The following is a 26,237-nucleotide window of genomic DNA, read 5'->3' as shown; positions in this document are numbered from 1 at the left end:
AGGTTATCATGTACTATATATTGTCTGGTTTTAATTTTTTAAATTACTCAGGGGCTATCCCCTTTAAGGATCAAAGAGAGACACTTGGGAGGCGTGTAGAGGCCGAATAAATGTGAGTCTGCACACAGTCCTCAACCAGGCCCTGCCTCCTACAGTTATATAAAGGTTACATAAACACCTAGGAACCAAACAATCTTAACTTCGTTCCTGACGGTACGACAATATGTGGGGAACACTAAAGGACCGGCTTTGAAGGCCCCCACGGTGTGTCCGCTCGCTGCCTGTCCGGAATGCTGCTCTCCGATTGGCTGGAAGTTGACAGGCGCCCTTAGGAGCCGAGCAGCTGCTAGTTTCAGTGACATTGCCTCAGCCCCACTGCAGTGAGATGAGTGCCGGGCTCGGACGCCTGTTCTCCTCCGGGGTTGTGCGATGTTGTCGGGCCGGCTGGTGGCGGGGTCTGTCCTGCGGGGCCGGGGCACGTCAGGTGAGGAGGGGGTGGGGTGTGTGCTGCTCAGGGTGACAGACTTAATCATTAGGTTTCCGCCTTCGTGTATATACAATATTCTGTCATACTGTGTGTTTCAGCTCCCCATCAGTCTAGCGATCTCTGCTTGCTGTCATTGAATGGGAACGTTCTTAGTTAGGTCCAAAAGCTGAAACTTGTGCAGCTGAGGGTTTGCTACAGTTATTATTATTACAGCGCCATTCCTTCCATAGCGCTGTACATATGAGGAGCGGTGCACATACATAATACCGACATGTGCGCTAGGCATAAACAAGACGAGTTACAGACTGGTACAGAAGGAGAGAAGGCCCTACATGGTATGGGAGAAGGACACAGTAGGTGCGGGTGAAGCGGGTCATGGCGGTATAGAGGCAGCAGGGTCACTGGTTGTAGGCTTGTCTGAAGAGGTGGGTTTCAGGTTTCTTTTGCAGGATCCCACTGTCGGTGAGAGTCTGATATGTTGGGGCAGCGAGTTCCAGAGTGTGGGGGATGCACCGGAGAAATCCCGGAGGTGATAAGAGGAGAGAAGGAGGTCTTGTGAGGATCGGAGAGTGCGTGTTGGGGTGTATCGGGAAAGTGGCTCAGAGATGTAGGGAGGGTACAGGTTATGGAAGCCTTGGATGTATTTGTTAGTACTGTGAACTGAATTCGCTGGGCAATGGGGAGCCAGTGAAGGGATTGGCAGAGGAGTAACAGGGTGAGAGGTGAATTAGTCGGGCAGCAGAGTTGAGGATAGATTGGAGGGGTGCGAGAGTGCTAGATGGAAGGCCACAGAGGAGAGTTGTGCAGTAGTCTAGGCAGGTGTTGCGCTCCTGTATGGGGCAGCCCCAGGCTGTGGTATCAGGTTCTGCTGGGGCGGTATATTGTGCTGCACTAGTATAGTATTGATGGTCCCGCCTACTTATATTGACCCACCTTCTCTCAATTTGGACCAGTCTACAACATAGGACCACTTTTAGTTTTTTTCTGGGCCCCTTTAAGTTCCCAGTCCGCCACTGGACGCATACTGCTGGGTTCCGGCTCCTTCGCGCCTCCTCCGCTTTCTGGTGCTGGTGTCAGTATCCAGTTTGGCAGCCTCTTTGCGTCACATGACTAATTGATATGATGCAAGGTGGGGCACGACAGGTCACTGCTATGGCCAGTCATTGGCTGCAGCGGATGTCAAACTAGATGATGACATATGTGGACATGGCAGTGGGGGAGCAAAGGAGGCGGGAAGCAGGTAAGTATATACTCTACCCCCCCCCCATACTGTATGGGATTGCAGTGGTCCATGGGGTCAAAGTCTGCTGCACAATACGGTGCCCCTCTGTACGGGAGCGGTCTGCCGTGTGATACGGTGGTCTGATGCATACCGGCCCAACAGGTGTCAAACTTTTCACCTCGGTCAGGTCGAAATGTTTGGCATAAATACTGAGAACTTTGTCCAGCAATGTGCACTAATTCTGACCCCCCCCCCCCCCCCCATCCACAGGGGCAGTACATACTCCTCCTGATATCTGCCTAAAAACTGGGATTTCGGGACCTTTTACTTTCAGCAAAGTTAGGGCTCATGCACCTGACCGTATGTATTTTGCAGTACGGAAACGGAATGCCTACGGTCCGCAAAAACCCCCAGAACGAACATAGAAAGAAAATAAGTTAGTGTGCATGAGCCCCTTATAGTTACCGAAGGTTGGATCCCCATTTCATTTTCTCTTACGACCTGACTAGGGGTTCTAAAAAAAAAAAAAGCTGAGATATTAGAATTGCTGAGGAATGAAAAACTGAAGTATATTAGTTGCAGGCTTCCAGGGCATGCTGAGAGTTGTAGTTGACTGCTGCCCTAAGGGAATCCTAGATTATTTTTATTTATTTTTTCCATTTCTGACGTTTGTTGTGTTTCTTCTGTTGCAGTCTCTGAGAGGAAGCCTGCTATTACACCAGCATCTCCAATGGAGGCCGTCACCGACCTTATCATTTTTGGGCTCCAAGCCCTCTAGAGGTAGGTGGCCTGTGGTGAAGGATAAATATTAGCGGCTTTTAAACATGGCTGCTTTCTTTCAGAAATGGCGCTGCAGCTGTCCACGGTCATGCGTTGAGAAGTGAATGTGGCTGTTCTGCAGTACCGCACACAACCTGTGGACAGGTGTGGTGCTGTTCTGGGAGAAAATGCAGCTGTATTTTTAAACCTTTGACAACCCCTAAGGCTACTTTCACACTAGCGTCACGGACCTCCGGCAGGTTGTTCCGTCGGGTCCGTCCTGCCTCTAGTGAACGTGTGCCCCCCGATCTGCCGCTCCGTCCCTATTGACTATAATGGGGGCGGAGGCACGGCGAGAGGCTGCCGGAATAAAACTACGACATGTCCGACATTTATTCCGTCAGCCTCTCGCCATGCGCTGTTGGAACTCCGCCCCACCCCCATTATAGTCGATGGGGACGGAGCGGCAGTCCGGGGGCCAGTACTTGCTGATCGTGGGATTGTTTGCCTGCACCCTTTTTTTCGTGCTCTAGTTTTACTCTGAAATTCTCCTTTTAATACTGGACTGCATCTCCATTACAGACAAGGCAAAAGAACCAGGTTCACAAGGCGGCGGTGGGAACAACAACAGGAAAAAGGATGGGAACTGGAAAGAACCTGAGTGGTGGCAGCGAGTACAGAAGGTGCGTGACCACAAGTGGCTTATCGGGATACTGTGTAAAGAAACTCGCATAGATGTGCACTGGTGGGAGTCAGAGAAGGGGTCAAAGTGGCCATTAACGTCACTGGGAGCTGTGCTGCAGTTACCAGCTTCCTCCACTATACAATGGATGGAGCTACAACGAAACAGCTGAATGTGAGCGCAGCGTCGGACCGCTGTCTGTCCGATGTTGATGGCCCGAGGAGATATTGCGGAGAGGGGGGTTCTCTCCAGGTTATCAACGTGGTCTCAGCAAATATTAACATTTCTTCACTCTGACTTGTGTGTCTATAGGGCGAGTTCCCATGGGATGATAAAGATTTCCGCAGCCTAATGGTCCTCGCAGCCGGAGTGGTCACCGGATTTGCAGTGTTTTACTTTAAAGATTCAGGCAAGGAAATAAGTTGGAAGGAGTTTGTCCATCTGTACCTGGAAAGGGGGCTGGTATGTGACCTTATCTACGGTGCTTGTGAAATGTGTTGTTGATGGATCCTTCTATTTTCCTGTGCAAAGATGGAAATAAGCAGCTGCTAGACGCACTGCGCCATTTACCTCTCCTAGAAACAAATACACTCCCCGCCCAAACCCTGTTTGGGGCCGTCGCAATACAAATCCGATTTTTGGCAGATCTTTAAAATTGACGGAACCCTCTAATAACTGATTTATGTGAGCAGCATGGGCGGACTGGCCATAGATCCTACAGGGAAATTTCCCGGTGGGCCGATGTCCAGAGGGCTGCCCGAGGCCGCGTCATGGCCGCCAGCCGGGTACATAAAGATCTGATGCTCTCAGCATTAAATAGAACCTGTCACCGGGATTTTGTGTATAGAGCTGAGGACATGGGCTGCTAGATGGCCGCTAGCGCATCCGCAATATCCATTCCCTATAGCTCTGTGTGCTTTTATTGTGTCAAAAACACTATGTTATATATATGTAAATGAGGCTGCTGCCGTTTCCAGAGGCCAGCCACGCCCACTGTGAAGGAGCCCAGCACCGCTCCGCATCCTCCTCCTTGCTCCCTGACGTCACAAAGCTAGAGCGCCGTAACCTCGAAATGCATGAGCTAGCGCATGCGCAGTGTCGGCATAGTGTTCCTTCCCTGTGCTGGCATCAGCCTCGGAACAAACTGCACATGCGCTAGCTCGCGCATTGCGAGATTACAGCGCCCTAGCTTTGTGACGTCGGGGAGCAAGGAGGAGGATGCGGAGCGGTGCTGGGCTCCTTCACAGTGGGCGTGGCTGGGCTCCGGAAACGGCAGTAGCCTAATTTACATATCTATAAAATCTTTTTATTTTTACATCATAAAAGCACACAGAGCTATAGGGACTGGGTATTGTGGATGTGCTAGCGGCCATCTAACAGCCCATGTCCTCAGCTCTATACCCAAAATCCAGGTGGCAGGTTCCCTTTAAGTAATGTAGGAGCCTCTGGCACTGGTGCTCTTGGCCATCGGCCGCAAGTTCCCTTCTGAGTTCAACTGTACTGCCATCTTCAGGACAATGCAACAGTTTTATACTGTGGCGTGGGGAGCAGTATTTTGTGTTGCACTGTGCTATTTGGTTCTGCTGGGGCAGTATTTTGTTTTGCACTACAGTATTGCTGCTCCCACCTACAACATGGGACAATTTTTTTAAATTTTTTTTTGCTGCCACTTTAAAGGCGATTTCCACCTTTTGGGGGCAATTTTTTATTTTTTTTATATTGCATTGTACTCATAAAAAATAAAATAAATAAACCATCTTTCAATTGGTCTTTATTAAAAATGTGGAGCCCTTTTCTCTGTACAGGGCTGAGATGTTCTAGTAGCAGGATCAGAATTTTCTCACCTGACGGGCTCCGTATCTCTGATCTCTGACCTTTTATAAACACTTATTATAGCTCAATCCTTAGGCTCCATTCACACGTCCGCAATTTTCCTTCCGCATCTGTTCCGCAATTTTGCGGAACAGATGCGGATCCATTCATTTCAATGGGGGAGTAATTGCTGTCCGCATCAGCACTTCCGTGATGCGGTTCCGCAAAAAAAATGAAGCATGTCCTACTTTTGGCCGCAAATGCGGTCCGCGGACCTATTGTACTCAATGGGTCCGCAAAAAAACGGATGACATGCGGAAAGACACCAAATGTCATCCGCTTATCATCCGCATTACCCTAGCAGCATGTATTCCTCCTTCCTTTTTTATTTCTGCGGAAACATGGAAACACGGAATGGATGTGGATGCACTTTTGTAAAAAACTGAAGGTTTTTACGGAAACACGGATCCGCAAAAAAACGGACCGTAAGGAAAATTGCGGACGTGTGAATAAGGCCTTATCTTACTAGTAAGAATGTGGCTTTGAAAATGGCACCGATTACCCAATGAAAGAGCGTTGAAACGATCGTTCATTGGGCAATTAAGATTTTTTTTAAGCCTGTATTACACTAAGCGATCGGGCAGGCGATTGTCGGGAGGGAAGCCTTCCTTTCCGGCAATCGCCTACTCGTCAGCGGAGCAGAAGGCTGCTATTACATGCAGCGATCCCCTCCACAGTATGGGGAGCAGTGATTGCTTATGCCATCGCTTGTCCCCATTCTGAATCATTGTTTGCTGGCAGCAGATCCTGATTACACAGCGCAATCTGCCGCCGACAAACAATGATTTTTAAGTATGCTCAAAAGTCGTGATTGCCCTATGTACAAGCATTTGCTCCTTCATCAGGTAATCTGCGGCACTGTTAGGCCTCATGCACACCACCATATGTATTTTGCGGTCCACAATAAACATCTGCAAAAAAAATACGGATGACATCTGTGTGCATTCTGTATTTTGCAGAACGGAACATCCGGCCCCTAATAGAACAGTCCTATCCTTCTCTGTAATGTGGACTATAATAGGACATGTTCTATTTCTTTGCGGAACGGACATACCGAAATGGAATGCACATGGTGTAACTTCTGTTTTTTGCCGACCCATTGACATGAATGGTTCCGTATACGGCAAAAAAAACGGACCGGACACAAAATGAAAATACATTTGTGTGCATGAGGCCTTAGGACTGTATTACACAGCCACATCATCACTAACGAGCGTTACTATGAATGCTCATTAGCGCTGATCTGGCCAACCATTGTCCAGTGTAATGCACGCTTAAAAATCGCCATCTGCTGCCAGAGTACAATGATTCAGTATGGGAACAAGCAATGGCATTAGCGATCAGTGCTCCCCATACTGTGGAGCAGATCACTGCATGTAAATGTGTGTCCTCCACTGACGAGCAGGGTATTGTCAGGAAGGAACGCTTCTGTATGGGAACAAGCAAATGGCCTTAGCGGTCACTGCTCCCCGTTCTGTGGAGGAGATTGCTGCATGTAATAGCAGCAGTCTCCTCCACTGACGAGCAGGCAGTTACCGGAAAGGAACACTTCCCTTGTCTCCCATCGCCTGCATGATCGCATAATGTAATACAGGCTTTAGTACTGTATTACACACATTGCTAACGAGTGTTACGGCGAGCTGTCGCTAGCGATGTTCTGGCCGGCCAGTGTAAGGCCGTTTTCAGATGAGCGAGTGTCGCGCTGCATTATGTCAGTGTTATCCGATATATTCCAGACCTCTAAGGGTTACACAGCTTTATAAATAAATATAATGCTATGCGAACCGGCAGTGCTGGAATGTCAGGACGGGAGCGGTCACACGGCTAGAAAAACAGTTTTGTGACAGAACGGCTCAATATTTTTAATAAAGGCCAATTGAAATATAGAATTTTAGCCCAAAATGAGTAACATGCAATCTTCTTTTTTTTTTTTTTTTTTTAAGCCTCCGAAGGTGTCCATAGCTTTTAAGCTAATCTAGGGTTTGTTCAAGTTTTTAAATGATCCCTTATTGCTGATAGCCGTTCGTTTTTCTGTTCACTGCAGGTTGATCGCCTAGAAATTGTCAATAAGCAGTTTGTCCGAGTGATTCCTGCACATGGGGCCTCTGCGGAGGTAAGTGATGGCGCACGGTATAGCCTTCTCCACACTGGCTCCGTAATCTCTTTATATAAGCATCATAGTAAAATGTGTGACTGCGCGGTCCTCGTGTGTTACAGACACAAGCTTGGTTTAACATCGGCAGCGTGGACAGCTTTGAGCGCAACCTGGAGATGGTGCAACAGGATCTGGGGATCGAACCAGCTGAACGCATCGCTGTTGTGTATACCACTGAGAGTGATGGGTGAGCTCATAGACTGGTTGTGTGTGTGTGTATCAATTCTGCATCATTATATACTGATAAATGCCTATAAGGCCCCATTCACACGACTGTATTTCTGCTCCGCATCCGATCTGCATTTTTTGGAGGATTGGATGCAGACCCATGTCAGTGGGCCAAGATAAAATCTGCATCCGTATGTCCATTCCGTAGTCTTGCAAAAAAAAGATAGAACATGTCCGTTTTGCGTACAAGAATAGGCATTGTTACAATGGGTTCGCAAAAAAGACTGTTGCAACATGGACATCATCCGTATTTCTTGTGGATCCGCATTTTGCAAACCGCAAAATACATACGGTTATGTGAATGCACCTTAAAGGAAAAGTACAATTAACCTCTCCCTTACCTGAATTATGTTAAGCTGCGCAGTGATGTGTATCAGAGGGCTTTGAGGTGTAGGTTCTTTAATGTTATGGCCACGTGGGACTACAATGCTGCACAATTGCGTGCATGTGACAAGTCTGCAGAGTTTTACAGTACCAGCAAAATGGACGACATTTTAAGAAATAATGCGCACGAACTATAGATCAATCTGCTCAGCTCCTCCTGCTCTATAACACGCTGCCTGCAGATTACACGGTGACAGGTTCTCTGTATATATAATCTGCTCAGCTCCTCCTGCTCTATAACACGCTGCCTGCAGATTACACAGTGACAGGTTCTCTTTATATATAATCTGCTCAGCTCCTCCTGCTCTATAACACACTGCCTGCAGATTACACGGTGACAGGTTCTCTTTATATATAATCTGCTCAGCTCCTCCTGCTCTATAACACGCTGCCTGCAGATTACATGGTGACAGGTTCTCTGTATATATAATCTGCTCAGCTCCTCCTGCTCTATAACATGCTGCCTGCAGATTACACGGTGACAGGGGCTCTGTATATATAATCTGCTCAGCTCCTCCTGCTCTATAACACGCTGCCTGCAGATTACATGGTGACAGGTTCTCTGTATATATAATCTGCTCAGCTCCTCCTGCTCTATAACACGCTGCCTGCAGATTACACGGGGACAGGTTCTCTTTATATATAATCTGCTCAGCTCCTCCTGCTCTATAACACGCTGCCTGCAGATTACACGGTGACAGGTTCTCTGTATATATAATCTGCTCAGCTCCTCCTGCTCTATAACACGCTGCCTGCAGATTACATGGTGACAGGTTCTCTTTATATATATAATCTGCTCAGCTCCTCCTGCTCTATAACACGCTGCCTGCAGATTACATGGTGACAGGTTCTCTGTATATATAATCTGCTCAGCTCCTCCTGCTCTATAACACGCTGCCTGCAGATTACATGGTGACAGGTTCTCTTTATATATAATCTGCTCAGCTCCTCCTGCTCTATAACACGCTGCCTGCAGATTACACGGTGACAGGTTCTCTGTATATATAATCTGCTCAGCTCCTCCTGCAGCTCAGACATCGCCTCACCGCGTCAATTTATGCTGTGGATTTCCACCATGGATTTCATCCTTTGCAATGCAGAGGGTGAAATCTACAGCAAAACTTTGCCGCAAATCCACATGCAACCGATGCAGATTTTTTAAGTGTGAACATAACCTAAAACCTGCCGTCTACATAGAATTTTTCCTGCCTCCCCTAACATGACTTGTGTTCTGCTGTTTTTTCTGACAGATCGTTCCTCTTGAGCCTCATTCCCTCGCTGCTCATCGTAGGATACATATTTTATAGCTTGCGGAGAGGAATCATGGGCTCTGTCCGCGGAGGGAAAAGTAGTGGGATATTTGGCATGGGAGAGACGACGGCCAAGATGATGAAAGGAAACATTGATGTGAAGTTTCGTGATGTGGCTGGATGCGAGGAAGCGAAATTGGAGATAATGGAGTTTGTGAATTTCCTCAAAAACCCCAAACAGTATCAGAATTTAGGGGCAAAGATCCCTCGGGTAAGAGACCATGGAGAAGTGGGAATACCGCCATACAGGGCACAGCAGTGCACGCTCTGCAATCTTCTTGGCAATGGATACAGATTTCTGGCCTCTGTTTTTCTCATTCTGCATTAAAAGCGAGGCGGATCTTAAATGGCCTCCCTTCATGTGGAATAACTCAGACAGTTGCTCGTTTTAAAGAGGACCTTTCACGAGTCCAGACTTTATAAGCCAAGTATCAGGGTGTGTAGGGCATACGGCGTGGATCTAATAGCGCTGACTATTTTTTCTGGGCGCCGCTCCGTTCGCCCGCTGTGGCCCCCGTGAAATTCTCCCGCCCTGTATGCTCCATTTCGCATCGGTGCAATGAGGAGGAGACGCAGTCCTTTTCTGTGGGCGTCACCATCTCCCTGGCTGTAGCGCTGTCCAATCGCAGCGGAGAGGGAGAAAATAAAAACTCGCCTCTCGCGCTCTCTGCTGCGATTGGACAGCGCTGCAGCCAGGGAGAAGGTGAGGCCCACATTGCACCGCTGCAAAAATTAGCATACAGGGCGGGAGAATGTAACTGGGGCCACAGCGGGCGAACGGAGCGGCGGCCAGAAAAAATGGTCAGCGCTATTAGATCCACGCTGTATGCCCTACACACCCTGATTCTTCGTTTATAAAGTCTGAACCCGTGAAAGGTCCTCTTTAATGATTGATGGGTTTTAGGTGCAATTCACACCCCCCTAGTACTGAAACGCATACCATTAAAACATAATTTCTGTTCTCGGGGCTTTGGTGGAAATGGCTTGATTTAAAAAGTAACTAAACCTTTGCATCAAATTTTTAATATGATGTCCCTAATGCCCTAAAAAAACCTTTTTCTAATATACTTTATTAATTTAGTATTTTTCTTAGTCTTTTCCCTACCTAAACTTAAAAGTCAGTTCTCCGTACACCACTGACAGCTCGGCGGTGTACGGAGTGTGAAATTTATGAATGGGGCAGTAGCGCACATTGCTGCTCCTGCCCGTGCTCCCTGGATGATTACTAACTCCTGGCATAGCACATGGGTACCCTGTCACTATGTACTATGCCCTATGCCAGGATGCGCGGAGCGAAGCGGCTCCTGCCTGCTCCACTAAGCTTAGAGAAGTCAGCACTTATCGGAGCAGGCAGAAGCAGGAGCTGCTCCGCTAATCCTGGCATAGTACATGGGTAGAGAGCGCTATGCCAGGAGTTAGTAATCCTCCAGGGGGCACTGGCAGGTGCAGCAATGTCAGCTCCTGCCCGTACTCGCAGCGCTGCTGTGGCCCCATTCATAAATTTCACACTCTGAACACCGCTGAGCCGTCAGTGGTGTACGGAGAACTGAGTTTACGTGCACAGTGAATGGTGCCCTTTAGGGAGGGAAAAGACAAAAAAAAATTATAAATTAATAAATAAATCAGGCATGCTCAACCTGCGGCCCTCCAGCTGTTGTAAAACTACAACTCCCACAATGCCCTGCTGTAGGCTGTTTGGGCATGCTGGGAGTTGTAGTTTTGCAACAGCTGGAGGGCAGCAGGTTGAGCATGCCTGAAATAAAGTATATTAGAAAGTTTTTTAGGGCATTAGGAACATCATACTAAAATTTGATGCAAAGGTTTAGTTACTCTTTAAGAGACAAAGGGCTTGTCCCATCAGGGACCTACTCTACTGGCCAGACCTGGAATGGTGAGAAGAGGATTGTGTGGTTGCCCATTCATTTGACTGGTAGCGAATATGTGGCAGATTCTAAGCGTTTAGCCTGATTGTGTTAACCCTAGCTATCTCTATTAACCTTAATAGGGGGCAATGCTCACTGGACCCCCTGGTACCGGCAAGACCCTACTTGCAAAGGCCACTGCAGGTGAAGCCAATGTACCTTTTATAACTGTGAATGGATCGGAGTTCCTGGAAATGTTTGTTGGCGTTGGCCCAGCCCGGGTAAGTTCATAGCTGAGGGGAGGGGGGCATGCCGAAAACCTGTTCAGGTTGTTTAATATTAGGACTTACAATGGCCTCTTACTTTCCTCATCGTTCTGTAGGTGCGGGACATGTTCACATTGGCTCGTAAGAATGCTCCTTGTATTCTCTTCATCGATGAGATCGATGCTGTTGGAAGGAAACGAGGACAAGGGAACTTCGGAGGGCACAGCGAGCAAGAAAACACCTTAAACCAGCTGCTGGTAGAAATGGATGGTGAGTAATAATCATATAGATTGGCGCAACTCGCAGTGGGATTGATGGAACGAACAGTGAAGTCTCCTCAGCTTAGAGCCTTGAATACAGTAGCCGCAATAGTCAATGTGCCATTTAAAACTGACAATGTGTGTTTTACGTATCCGTGTTTGTTTTATTAAGCTAAGCCTAAAGGCTCCATACACCTTATACAATTGTTGGCCAAGCCCATCGTTTTTGGGGCTGACAATCTAATGTGAGTGAGCAGTTCCTGACTCTGGGGAAAGAAGGATCAGATGCTTTGAACTTCAGCACCCAATCATTTCTGTTCTCTTTGGAGATGAGCCCTCACCAGAGGTGTCCGACAGCAGCTTTCTCCTCTCTCCCCATTGAAAACACGCTGAGCCGAGCATGAATGTGTATAGGGGAGACGGCTGACAGCTTTGGAAGATGTATGGACACCTTACATGTCCAAGTCTCCAACTTGTGGTTCTGCAACCGTTTCAAAACGACAATGCAGCCTGCAGCAGTCTGGGATGCTGAGAGTTGTGGTTTTGCAGCTGCTAGAGAGCCGCAGGTTGGAGAAGACTGGAATCGACCTCCCTCCCGACAATCTCTTGCTCAATACAGGCTTTACTGCCAGCGTGGCGAGAAAGGGGTAAACAGTAGAACTTTAGTATGCCTTATGTAACATGTTCATATGCATCTGCTTTGTCAGGGCATGCTGAGAGTTGTAGTTCTGCAACAGTTGGAGAGGCTCATGTTTGAGACCACTGATCTAGTAGACATCCAGTAAGTTATCCAGACTTTCCTGATTTCTCATCGTTCTTTTCCTGTTCTCTAGGTTTTAACTCTGACACAAATGTGGTGGTCTTGGCAGGCACCAACCGCGCTGATGTCCTGGATCCGGCTTTAATGAGACCAGGACGATTTGATCGGCAAATCTTCATCGGTAGGTGAAAAGTCGCGAAGGGCGAGCGAATTATAGACATCGGTTACCTTCTGTGGAACTGATCTAATATTTCAGTGATTACTTTCCTCTAGTAAATGCTGTAAGGACATCGGAACTCACTCCAGCCTTGGCTTATACATTTCTCAACTAAATAGTTTTTGGTAAATACGAAGGGAAAACTTTTTTGGTATTTTTATTTTTTTTTTTGTCCCCTAGACAGTAATAGTGTAAACCCATAAAAATGAGGGATCCCTTTTAATATGCAGAATTTTCCAGACTATAAGAAACACTTTTTATCAAATTTAGCAAAAAAAATCCCTGTGTTATAGTCAGAAGTCAGGGGAGCCCAATAGCAGCTACTAATGATCTCTATCTCAGAATTTATAGCAGCTAGAGTCTAGAGCCATCTTGTTTCAAAGGTAAGAATCTAAGCTGAAGGCCTCATGCACATGACTGTATTTTCGTCGTGCATCCAATTTGGATTTTTTTTTTGCGTATCGGATACGAACCCATCACTTTAAATGGGGCCGCAAAAGATGCAGAAAGCACACTGTCTGTTCCACTGCCCTGCAAAAAAGATAGAACCTGTCCTATTCTTGTCCATTTTTCAGACAAGGATGGAACATTTCTGCAGGAGTTTGGAAAATATGGCAGCGGATCCACAAAACAGTTATGTGCGTGAGGCCTTAAAAAAACACTGGGGTTGTAATGCAGGCTGCGATACAGCCAGAGATAGGACCCGCAGGTAGAGCCAGCTTCTGTCTTAGAAAAAATAATAAAAGCGTCAACTCGTCCAGCAAAAAATAAGTCCTTTATTTAGCTCCATTGACAGAAAATTGTTCGGGGCCAAGCAAAAACAAAGGATTTTTTATTTTATTTTTTACATGGTTTTTATTGTGCAAAAAATAGTAGGACATAAACGTACACATATTTGGTATTGCCATAATCGTACTAACCCATAGAGTAAAGCTGGCATGCAAGGGTGGACTGGGAACCTAAAGGGTCCTGGAAAAAAAACGTAAAAGTGGCCCCAATGTTGTAGTTGGGTCCAAATTGACAGAAGGCTGGGGTAACAAAAGTAGACTGGGCAGGCTCAGCAATACTATAGTGCGACACCGAATACGATACCAAAGAACCAAGTACCAGCGTGCAGCACAAAATGCCTCCCCAGAAGCTGTCCCTCTTGGGTGGCCATGAATAGCTGCCACGTACGGTCCTCCTCCTCCAGTGGTCTCTAAGATATGGCACAGGGGGCTTAAGAGATGCGATGTGAGCCACAGCACCAGGCCAGCCCTACCGTCAGCGTGCCGCCTGGACTTCCTCTAATAATGTCCCCAGTAATATATAGTGAGGAGGGCTCAGGTGGCCCTATGGGCATCAGCCCACCAGGAACATTCCCTGTAGGATCTACGGGCAGTGCACCCCTGGTAGCATGTTACTTATGCTGATCTAGTATGAAATATTTTTTCCAATTTGATATTATTTTTTTTGTCTAAAAAATGATGATTTCCCCTTTTTATTAAACATGGCTGCTCTGCAGAGCTTTAAGTCTTTATTTTTTATTTTATTTTTCTCTCCAGGCCCCCCTGATATAAAAGGAAGGGCCTCCATTTTTAAGGTTCACTTGCGCCCTTTGAAGTTGCCCGAGAGCCTCAACAAGGATGACCTGTCTCGGAAGTTGGCTGCTCTGACTCCGGGATTTACGGGTGAGGACATCGCCATATTGGAGACCAGAATATCTCGTGGAATGATTCGCTCTCCTCCTTGCTTCTTCCTCCAACTATGATTTCCGCTGTTTCAGGTGCTGATATCGCCAATGTCTGCAATGAAGCGGCTCTGATTGCAGCGAGACACCTGAATGAGTATGTGGTAGAGAAGCACTTCGAGAACGCCATTGAGCGTGTCATTGGGGGTGAGCTACCGTCTTCATTTCACATTCATTGTAATAATCCAAATACAGTAGGGTTACGGACTCTCTTAGCGATGTGGATCCTGCGTCCAAGTCGCACCATGCATGGCCGCCCTTTATATAGCTGTAGCAGACGCTCTCTGTGCTCAGTCGGTGTCATTGAGGACCACTTTCAGCGCAATGTCAGGTAGTGATGCTGTAAGACAGAGTAGTCCGTGGCAGGTTAACATCCAGTGTAGCAAGTCACTGCTGGGAGGGTTTGGCGTACTTTTAGAACTTCTCCATGAACATACATCATGTGGCATCTGACCCGGACAACCCTTGTTACATCCTTTTGCTTTCAGGCCTGGAGAAGAAGACGCAGGTCCTTCAGCCAGATGAGAAGCGGACAGTGGCGTACCATGAGGCTGGACATGCAGTGGTTGGCTGGTTCTTGGAGCACGCAGACCCTCTTCTCAAGGTGACCTTTACATAAGACTTATTAGACGCCTTTAACTTTTCACCTCTTCACGTTCATTAACCCTTTACTGTAAATGCTCTGATTCCCTCATGATACATATTGAAGGCTGTCTGAGCCTTTCATTGGAGGTTATGCAATGGGAGGATTTTTTTTTATGTAAACCTCACAAGGAAGGCCCTGATCTTTGCCATTGGTTTTCTGTGGATGCTCATTGTATAGGAATGTGACCGCCGTCAGGTGAGGTGAGCCCTGTGGATATGTTTGTATCTACTGGGAGCTTTTCCCAGCATAAGGGCTCATGCACACGAATGTATTTTCGTTCCGTGTTTGTTTTTTTTGTTTTGTTTTTTTGCAGACTGTATACGGAACCATTCATTTCAATGGGTCAGCAAAAAAACAAAAGTTACTCCGTGTGCATTCTGTTTTTCGTATTTCCGTTCCGCAAAAAAATAGAACAAGTCCTATTATTATCTTCTTTACAAACAAGGATAGGACCGTTCTATTAGGGGCCGGCTTTTCCGTTCCGCAAAATACAGAATGAACACGGACGTCATCCGTATTTTTTTGCGGACTGCAAAATACATAGTCGTGTGCATGAGCCCTAAGGCTCTGACGCTGTGTGTACAGAGCCTACTGGACAGATCATGAAGGTGTAAGTTCCTAAGGTTTTGCAGCTGGGATCTCTGCCAGTCTTCCGATAGCAGGATCCCTGTTCTCATTGTGTTGTCAGTCTCCATTTTTAAAGGGATTCTGTGGGGTGTTTTTTTTTTTTTTTTAAATGTAGCATGGGGCAGTGTAAAAAGTAAAGGGGACAGTAAAAAACCTTTCTCACTTTTAGGGTACTTAAACACTTGCGTTAAAGTTTTCCGATATTGAGTTCCGTCCTAGGGGCTCAATACCGGAAAAGAACTGATCAGTTTTATCCTAATGCTTTCTGAATGGAGAGCAATCCGTTCAGGACGCATCAGTTCAGTCCCGCTTACGTTACTTTGGACGGAGAAAATACCGCAGCATGCTGCTGTATTTTGTTCGTCCAAATTTCTGGAACACTTGCCGGAATGCATTAATGCTGCATCCCGGCACCAAGTGTTCCGGCAAAACGGATCCAGTTTTCTGGTCTGCACATGCGCAGACCTTTTTAAAAAGGCAAAAAATAATAATTCCGGATGCCACTGGAGAGACGGATCTGGTGTTTCAATGCATTTGTTAGACGGATCCGGATCCGTCTACAAATGCTATCCGTTTGCACACTGATTTCTGGATCTGTGTGGAACTGCCCGCCGGATCTTCACAACGCAAGTGTGAAAATACCTTTAAACCGCTCCTGTCCCCACCGGGCCTGCTGTAGTCATGAGCCATTCATCATTTGTCACTGCTGCAGACAATCGCTGGCTCAGTGTGACTGCTGAGACAAGTGGTTGGCGGCAGTGGTCACGTGAACAATGAACGTGACGTTATCACTGTAGGCCCAATGGGGATCAGAGTGGTGGGACATCGAGCAGAATGTTTTAAAGGTAAGTAAGATTATTTTTTTTATTTGAATAACCCCTTTAAGGAGAGTTGGTGTCATAATTGTGTTTTAAATGATAAGCAATAAGCTCAACCCTCTCTCGTTTCACCCACTAGGTATCGATCATTCCTCGAGGGAAAGGCTTGGGTTATGCACAATACCTCCCTAAAGAGCAGTATCTGTACACCAAGGAACAATTATTTGACCGCATGTGCATGATGCTGGGGGGCCGTGTGGCAGAACAAATCTTCTTTGGTCGCATCACGACCGGGGCACAGGATGATCTGAAAAAGGTCACGCAGACGGCGTATGCACAGGTGCGGACAACGTAAATGACAAGGTCTACAAAATGTCGCTGTGTCGCTAGTTGTAGATTTTATGGAATCTACTTCTACTGAACTTCTAGCCGTTTGTCCTTACAGATTGTGACGTTTGGAATGAGCAAGAAGGTGGGTCAGGTGTCCTTTGACCTTGGACGTCAGGGGGAAATGATTGCAGATAGACCCTACAGTGAAGCCACTGCGGAGCTCATAGACCAGGAGGCGCGGGACCTCATCCATTCTGCCTACGAGAGAACCGTGGAACTGGTCACTCAGTGCAGGGAGCAGGTGGAAAAGGTAAAGGGATTCCTCATCATCACTTCTGTGCATTGAGCATAACTGCGTTTTTGTGCGTAACCGCTGTCCAGGTAAGGATTGTGCTGACCTTTCGTAAGTAGTGTTGAGCGAACTTATGTTTTTAAGTTCGGCGTCGAAAGTTCAGGTTCGGGTTATCAAAGAATCCCGTTATGGATTCCGCTACCACGGACCATAACGGAATTAGGAATCCATAACGGGATTCTTCGATAACCCAAACCTGAACTTTCGACACAAGTTCGCTCAACACTATACGTAAGCCATGCACGCTGATGTCGCTTCTAAACTGTAATCATCATCATCATCAATTGTAGAAAGAGACTGGTTATACCTCTGATGGAAGGCTCCAACATATGTCGCTGTATGCATACGTTGCCCGTTGAGTCCAGAGATTTCCCTCTGTATAACTGTGCAACGTTTGCAATTTTAGCTGACAAAAAGGTTTACTGACGCACAAAAGCCAAAAGGACGCGCTTCTGGCTTTCGTTGGGTGAGTGGAGCCATATACAGTATATATGTTGGACATATAAGCCAGTAGCCTTTCCAAGCTTGTATGGCTCAGACACAGTGTGCACTGAGCCTTAATCATCCAGCCATGGCTCTAACAATCCTTTCCAGCCCCATATAGCAGTGATGGCTAACCTCCGGCACTCCAGCTCTGGTGAGACTACGACTCTCAGCATGCTTCACTCATTTCTATGGAGAACAGCAAGCAAGTGTCCATCTTGGGAGTCGTAGTTTTACCACAGCTGGGGTGCCAGAGGTCAGCCATCACTGCCATATATCATACACACATAGTAGATAACGCTACAGGAAATGGCATTTATCATGTATAGAAAGTTAGTACAAGGCCCTTACTAATGTATAGTGATTCTCCATATTGCCTCCTTTGCTGGCGTGAATCTTTCCATTCATATCCAGAGGTGACGGCCTCTGCTGCAGCGCAGATAGGATGTGGCCGGGAGCTCCTAAGACGGTCCTGGCCACCAGAGGGGCCTGAACTTTTTCCTGTAGAGTGCAAGCACGACCACCACTGCTAGACTGCAGGGTGGTCATAACCATGAAAACGAGCAGTGTATAATGTGATGGGCGAAGGAGGCAACATAGAGAATCACAATACATTAGTAAGCGCCTTGAATTAACTTTCTCTACATGATGAATGCCACTTGCCGAAGTGAAAGGACGCCCTTTTAAGACACAAGACACAAGTTGTATTATTTGCCACCAACAGGTTGGGAAGCTGTTGCTGGAAAAGGAAGTCTTGGAGAAATCGGACATGATCGACCTGTTGGGTCCCAGGCCTTTCCCAGAGAAGTCGTCCTACGAAGAGTTTGTGGAAGGGACGGGAAGCTTTGAAGAGGACACGTCATTGCCTGAAGGGTTAAAAGACTGGAACCAAGAAAAGGCCGAGGACACGACAAAGCCGTAAAGCAGCATTTACCTCATTCTCTGACCTTTGAGTATATTACTCAGATAATCGGGGACACCAAGAAAACAATGGGCCAATTTTAACTACGCAGGACCACACCGTCAGTGCCTCAACAACAACCAGAAGACTTCAAGCAGGGAGTATAGGAAGCCATTTTGGTCTTTGGTGGCAGTGAGGTCAGAAGACTTGCTTCTCTACTTGCATAAATGATTGCTGCGCCCTCAGTGGTCAGTCTCTACATCGGAAGTGCGATTTATTTCTGTCGTTTCCTGCCACCTTCCAACATGGCTACAGGAGGGCACATAGTCGCAGTAGGTGGCGCCGTAAGTCTACACAGTGAAGCCTCTTTGAGATGACCACCTAGAATTGCGTTGCGGATGGGTGGCCTTCGGTGTGACGATGGCCAGCATGCATCATCTATGGCACTAGAAATCTGGTCTTCTCAAAGAGGTGGTCCTTTTGGAGAGGTCTCGCTGTAAGTGAATGTTTCTGGTCCAGAATACTCTCTAAACACTCCAGTATCTTCATGCTTCTTGTTACTATTGGAGGTTTTGGGGTGTTGGGAACCAAACCCATCATTTTACCTAATCGTGAAAGGCTCTGTTACAGTCTGACTTCCATATCCTGCGATGAACTCAGCAGTTTTTATATTATGTCATCTACAAAAGATAGGCGTTAAAGGTGTTTTCCTAGACTTTTATATAGGTCATCAGTATCTGATCGGTGGGGGTCCGACACCCGGCACCCACTCTGATCAGCGGTTTGAGAAGGCATTGGTGCTTGCAGTAGCACCGCGCCCTTCTCCATGCTCTCCGCGCACAGCGCCGTACATCGTATAGTGGCCGTGGTTGGTATCGCACTCAGCCCCATTCAATTCTATGGGGTTGAGCTGCTCCTAGGCCATGTGAGAGAGGAACGTAAGGTGACGTCACATGGCCTAGAAAAAGCGGAGAGAATACCGCGGCGCTACTGCGAGCCCCAGTGTCTTCTCAAATAACTGATCAGCGGGGGTCCTGGGTGTCAGACCCCCACCGATCAGATACTGATGACCTATCCAGAGGACAGGTCATCAGTTAAAGTGTGTGAATTGATAGTGGAGTGGTCCTTGTAATGGGGCCACGGTACTAATGGATGATCCGATCGGCCGCATACCCACTTCCTTGCAGATGTTCTATAAGATAACCTCTCTTCCAGGGGGCACAGATTGTGTATGGTATTGCAGGTCAGCCTCAGTCAAGTGAATGGCGAAACCGGACAAAGACCGTGGTGCTCTCCGCCTAGCGATCCTCTGTTCACTGCCAGGCAGCCAATAGAAATCCCGTTCTGCCCTGCTTGTCAGGAAAGGAGCATAACCTCTGTAGCAGATGGTAGCATAGCCGAGAGGACGTCTTCTGCAGGGTAAGTTAAACAGGATTATATTTTTAGCTGCCAGAGGGGGAAGGAGACTGATTTTTGTCTTGGTCCTATTAGCAGCGGCACCGAGGAGGATACATGGGAGCAAAATATTAAGAAAAAAAAAATGCTAGAAACACCGAAAATCAGCTACTACGTACTAGCCATGTAGCACTTATAATATGAAATGATTTATGTGAGAACCGCCCGTACCTAGGGAGCAGTATTATATCAGTTAGATGGCGGGTTTTCTTTCTTCTTTCTCTTGATCCTGGTGCTTGTGTTGGTCATAAGGACCACACATAAAATCAAAGAAGACACTTGAATCTCAAACCTGCAACCTGCAGTCTGCTGGTTATATAAACAGGTCTTGCATAACCTAGTCTCTCCTGCTGTTGCAGGACTACAACTCCCAGCATGCTCTGACAGGTGCAGGTGTAATAGAAATCTCTAGGGAGAAACATCAGATAATTTTCGTGGCTGGTAAAGGTGACCTCCTATATCAAGATGTCTGAGACGTCTCTACGCACCAGGCAGGATGTTCAACCAACAAGGGCTGACGTCTTTCACTCCACGTAGGGTTAATTAGGGTTGTGGTGTCAACAGGCGCCAGGAGATTCCCATTTCTCAAGATGTGAAATAAAGTATCACTGGATAATAAAACGATCCTTGTCCTTCATCCAGCTCTTAAGGGTGTATTACGTCCCCCAATGCCGCAGACGATTGCCGGGAGGGGATCGCCAGGTAGCTAGTGGAGGAGACTGCAGCTATTACATACAGCGATCTCCTCCATGGCATCGCTGTGCCATTGCTCGTCCTCATGCAGGGCAGCAGTGTGCCGGCGGCAGATCACTGTAACACAGCGCGATTCGCCGGCCCCATGGTGATCTTTAATCGTGCTTAAAAATCTCAATTGGCATTTGAAAGCCATATTAGACTGCAGGTGATCGCTCATTCATAGGAACACTTGTTAGCGATCATCTGCCAGAAAATCTGACGCCCTTTATTGTGGTGGATGGTGTTATAGACTCTATTGGCCTGGATACTGAAAATAAATATGGAGGAGACTCCTGTCCACAGTCCGTTAATAATAGTCATTCATAACCAGGGAAAAGCAGCCACTATTACAGATACAATCTTCATAAGGAGCTGAGTAACCTTGTGCATACATTACTTATCCTGTACTGATCCTCCATCCCGTATTATACTCCAGAGCTGCACTCACTATTCTGCTGGTGCAGTCACTATGTACATACATTACTTATCCTGTACTGATCCTGAGTTATATACTGTATTATACTCCAGAGCTGCACTCACTATTCTGCTCGTGCAGTCACTGTGTACATACATTACTTATCCTGTACTGATCCTGAGTTACATCCTGCATTATACTCCAGAGCTGCACTCACTATTCTGCTGGTGCAGTCACTGTGTACATACATTACTTATCCTGTACTGATCCTGAGTTACATCCTGTATTATTATACTCCAGAGCTGCACTCACTATTCTGCTGGTGCAGTCACTGTGTACATACATTACTTATCCTGTACTGATCCTGAATTACATCCTGTATTCTACTCCAGAGCTGCACTCTCTATTCTGCTGGTGCAGTCACTGTGTATATACATTACTTATCCTGTACTGATCCTGAGTTACATCCTGTATTATACTCCAGAGCTGCACTCACTATTCTGCTGGTGCAGTCACTGTGTACATTACATTACTTATCCTGTACTGATCCTGAGTTACATCCTGTATTATACTCCAGAGCTGCACTCACTATTCTGCTGGTGCAGTCACTGTGCACATACATTACTTATCCTGAGTTACATCCTGTATTATACTCCAGAGCTGCACTCACTATTCTTTTGTGATTGGATAATTGGCGTCGGTATTGCACTGCCAGATGATCGCTAACGTGACGTTAGCGATCATCTCAACAATAATCTTCCCGTGTAATATCCCTTTTATCCCGTTACCTCCCCATTGCAGCAGCCAGACGCACACAAGCACCGCTGCCTCCTTAAACTACCCCAGCAGATTTGTTACTGATGACTGCTCCTGAGGATGGATCATCATTATCTCAGCCCCTTTATAATGTATGGGGGGGGGTACTTCCATAATGCAGGAGTACACAGCCCATATAGTACAGGTCCCTTGAGCCTGAGCCTTCTCCTCCCTCTGATAACTCCTCCGCCCCACATCGTGGTGTCGCTCGGGCCTTTCCTCTCCTGTTGAGTCCTTCATAAATAAATCATCCCATCCCCTAAGACACCAGAGTCTCCTCGCCGCGCAGACACTAATTATTTATAAGACCCAATCTCTCTGGTTTTTCTTGTCTTTTTATTTTTTTTAGATGGCTGAGCGGAAACAATAGAGGATATCCCAGGCTTTCACAGGGGAGGCCGGGGGCCCCACAACCCAGGCATTGTACAGGACCCAGGCCGCTCCTGCCGCCATCCAGCGCCCATGATTTATTCGCTGTTAATTGTCACACATTGTGCAGGAGCTTTTATATAAAGCGTCACTTCAAAACGCGTGAGAAAAAGGTGCCAAGTCAGTGCGGGAGGAGGCGGCGAGAGATCTCACGATGTCTTCTGATCCCCTCCTGTATACTGCTGCACTGCTAGCAGCGACGGGCCTCTGTATCCTGCCGGGGGTCCATAGGGCCAGTAGCATATCAAGTGTACAATGTGTCATATACCTTTAAGGTTTCCAGTAAATGGACGTCCCGGAGTCGTTCATTTCATTGTGTGTAAAAGGGCACTTTTTTTGTTTTTCCTCTCATACTGACACAGCGCCACTTTTTTGTTCACTGGCCGCATCTGGTTTTGCAGCTCAGTCTCCTTCAATTGAGTTGAGCTGCAATACCAGACTCAACCCATGGACTAGAGCGGCGCTGTTACATTTTTATTTATTTTTTTGCACAGCTGCTGCACATCAAACTTTTGGGAAAACGATGGTGCAGATTTACTGATCCTGTCTAAAAAGTAGACCGCAGACAGTCGGCAGATTGATCGCGGCGGCGATTGCTGGATGATGCATCTGGCGCACTTTATACCACCAATTATTAGGGTTATTCAGCAATTTTGCCACAAAATAGTGTAGACTAGGCCATGCCCCGATCCCTGAGTTGGCCTACTATCTTCATAATTATGCTTTAAAATGAGATGCAACAAAAATGCGCCAAATGCAGGAGCCACTAGAATTGTAAATGGGGCTGCTATTATTATTATTTTTTTATTTTATTTTTGTGCTTTTTTGCTGCAGTCAGATGTTGGCTGCCATTTTTTACTTTTGGTGCCTGTTTTGGGTCTGTTTACTCTGAGTCTGGCGCGCGCCAGGGCTCACGTTCGTAAAGAGCCAGCTTACGCATTTTGATCTGTGCCGCAAAGATGGAAAGGCATAGGCTGTGTATCGGGGGCGATAATGCACAATGTTGGTGGTCTGACTTTAACCTGGACTGCTGGCCATCTCTCTACAAAAAAAAAGTCACCCAAAAAACGCACAAAATTCATGTGTTTTTACAAGCCACGAAAAAAATTTTTTACCACAAAATACTGTGAAGAAAGTCTAATCACATGTCCCTCTATTACTGCGGTGTGGTCTTCATCAATCTAAGGAAGGGTTTCCTCAGAACCATCGTTATACCCCCTCCCAAGGGACCACGAAGGTGCAAAATCAGAACATGGATCAACAACGAGCCTCGGCAAACAACACATGTTGGGCTTGTGGCGCTCCTTTGTCAGATGAATAAGACATATGTCATACCTGACAGAGGGGGTGCAACAAGCACCTCCCAAAATGTCTTTACTGAGACTTGTATAACAACATTTCTTGTTCATCCTTCCACCTACTGGTCTGATTTTGTGCCTTCATGGTCCATTCAGAAGCCGTGTAATGCCAGTTCCAAGAAAATACTTTCTTTCCATGAGCCCATGACGGCACCCTTCCGGACAGGAAACAGGAACTTCCCAGATTTTTGAAAGGGTCCTCCATACTTCATTCCAGGGTGGTGGATCTTTCCTGGATCTGTTAGGGGGCTGCAGGGCCTCTAGTGTCTTTTTTTCTTACCTATTGGAGGTTCCTGACAGCATAAGACTCAACTAGGAGCCACTGTTCAAGTCTAGTGTTTTGCTTCCCTTTTTGCCATGTGGGGGGATTCCTGACTGCCACCTCGTTCCCTTCATCCTGTAGGCCAGGGGAAGGGATGTGTCCTCTCCTGGATCGGCAAGTTCCTACAGGCCCTGTTTCTGGCGCGCATGGAGTCGGCGCGCCAGAAATGACGCGTGCGTTCCACGGTAGACAGGAAGGGGAGGGAACGCCAGCCAGCCATACGGAGGGAAGTGTGGCAGCAGTGGGCATATTCAGAGGATCGACCAGTTACTCCATCCGGTTTCACCTTGGATGCGCAATCAATATGCTGGAAGAAGGGGGAAGTACAACAGCGCAATGAAAAACGGGAGTAACACTCCGAACTTGGCATGGTTAAGGAGGCCCGGAGGAAGGCTACCCACAAGACGAAAGGCAGAGAGTGTGGGATATGCAAACAGAAGCTTACTCCATCTTACCCCAAGTCATGCTCGGCCTGGATAGACTGGTAGCAGAGGAATCCCCATCCTTGTTTCAGAATGTTCAAAATCTGGTCGAGATGGAAGTCCGTTCCTCAGTGGAACAATTTAAGCTTCCTGGTTCTGGTAGGCAGAGGAAGGCTCAGGTGGCCCAATTGCGTCATGGCTTCTATAGATATCAAGGACGCCTATTACCATGTACCCAAACACCCCTCGTCTCAAAAATATCTCTGGGTAGCAGTACAGGTAGAAGAGTCGGTTCTCCACCTACAGTTCAGAGCCCTGCCCTTTGGGATGTCGCAGGCACCAAGAATCTTTACGAAACTGATGCCACAAATAATGAGATCGGACATTATATTTATACCATACCTAGACGACCTGCTAGTGGTGGGGCAGTCGCCGAGTTGCCTTTCAGCTCGGATTCAGGAAGTGTTAAAGATACTAATGAGCTTGGGCTGGATAGTGAACTGGGAGAAATCGTGTCTGACGCCAAGTTACTAATGCACCTTCATGGGAATTGTGCTAGATTCCCTGTCCCAAAAGTCCTACCTCCCGGTGGGGAAAAGCCTTTCAATATAGCAGAAGATAAGGGAATTCAGCAAAACCAGAGGATCAGGCCCAAAGGATAGATGTACTGTCTCAACCTTGGGGCAGGGAACGAGGAGGCATCGGTAATCTTAATATCCCCCTATTGGCCGAAAAGAGTATGGTTTGGTTTACTTGGTTAAGGAAGCTCTCTTTCAGATCCATGGATACTGCCAGTGAGGGAGGATTTGTTAATCCAGGGGCCCCCTTCGTCTTCCCGAGATGGGGAAGCTTCATTTAGCGGCCTGGATATTGAGAGGGAATTCCTTAAATCCAGGGGTCTGTCGGACCAGGTAGTAGAGACTACTAGCCAGAAGGAAAAAAGTTACCTCCAATATTTATTTATTTATTTAAGAATTTGGAAAATCTTTATGGGGTTTGCGGGGTCAGATTTGAATCTATCAGCTCCTCCAGATATCCCATTAAGACCTAGCACGCTAAAGGTTCAAGTCTCTGCCGTGAGTGTTTTGCTTGATTGTAGTTTGGCAGCCCATACGTGGATCAAACGGTCCATAAAGGCAGCTATCAGATAAAATCCTTCTATTAAACCCAGATCATCTCCCTGGGATTTAAATATCGTTCTTTCCATGCTGACCCAAAGTCCTTTTGAGCCTTTAGACTCAATTTCTATGACGATGTTGTCCTACAAGACGGCCTTCCTTGTGGCCATTACATCTGCCAGACGGGTGGGAGAGATTTCTGCCTTATCCGCTTCCCCTCCTTATACCTCGATCTTTGGATAACAGGATTGTTTTTAGTCCAGATCTTGCCTTTCTCCCTAAGGTAGTATCCGATTTTCACAAGTCCCAGGAAATCATTTTACCCTCATTCTGCCAAAATCCCAGAAATGCAGGAGAGGAGAGCATCCATACCCTAGATGTAAGGAGGTGTGTGTGTGTAAATACTTAGACTCAACCAAGGAATGGAGAAAACGCTGTTATTTATTCAATTTCAGGGTGCAAACAAGGGTCTAAAGGTTCCAAGTCCTACTATTGCCAGGTGGATAATGAGAACAATAAGCCTGGCCTACTCTTCAGCAGGTCTTCAGGTTCCTTCGGGGTTCTCGGCCCACTCCTCGAGAGCTGTAGCTTCTTCCTGGGCAGAGAGGGGCTGTGCCACCATTGACCAAATTTGTAGAGCAGCTACCTGGAGTTCCCCAAACACTTTTTACAAACATTATAGATTGGATCTATCTTCTGCGTAAGACTTAGCCTTTGGGAGAAAGGTCTTGCAGGCGGTCGTCCCACCCTAGGTTCATCTAGTCTAATCTCTCACAGGTTCTGTCATGGGGGGTAATAGAAATACATTGATTACTAT

At 46.9% G+C, this 26,237-nt stretch overlaps 1 protein-coding gene across 1 annotated transcript; it reads left to right on the top strand.

The window, feature by feature from the left end:
- The first annotated feature begins 326 nt into the window (after positions 1-326).
- On the top strand, positions 327-18,609 carry LOC122920240 (AFG3-like protein 1). The gene is made up of 16 exons (XM_044269584.1): positions 327-484; positions 2,402-2,489; positions 3,051-3,151; positions 3,463-3,612; positions 7,067-7,135; positions 7,240-7,364; positions 9,040-9,310; positions 11,105-11,242; positions 11,344-11,497; positions 12,321-12,428; positions 14,009-14,134; positions 14,230-14,340; positions 14,682-14,797; positions 16,424-16,624; positions 16,730-16,924; positions 18,174-18,609. The coding sequence occupies exons 1-16, from the start codon at positions 386-388 to the stop codon at positions 18,369-18,371; spliced, it is 2,250 nt and encodes a 749-aa protein (XP_044125519.1). The 5' UTR covers positions 327-385; the 3' UTR covers positions 18,372-18,609.
- The last annotated feature ends 7,628 nt before the right edge of the window (positions 18,610-26,237 follow it).

This window comes from Bufo gargarizans, chromosome 10, assembly GCF_014858855.1.
Source record: "Bufo gargarizans isolate SCDJY-AF-19 chromosome 10, ASM1485885v1, whole genome shotgun sequence".
NCBI lineage: Eukaryota > Metazoa > Chordata > Amphibia > Anura > Bufonidae > Bufo > Bufo gargarizans.
The sequence above is the reverse complement of the archived record's forward strand: the minus strand, read 5'-3'. Positions and strand labels throughout refer to the sequence as shown.

Coding starts and splice junctions, on each gene's coding strand:
- LOC122920240 (XM_044269584.1), top strand. CDS start 386: ATGAGTGCCGGGCTCGGACGCCTGTTCTCCTCCGGGGTTGTGCGATGT. Junction 485..2,401: donor GCGGGGCCGGGGCACGTCAG/GTGAGGAGGGGG, acceptor CTTCTGTTGCAG/TCTCTGAGAGGAAGCCTGCT. Junction 14,798..16,423: donor ACGCAGACCCTCTTCTCAAG/GTGACCTTTACA, acceptor TTCACCCACTAG/GTATCGATCATTCCTCGAGG.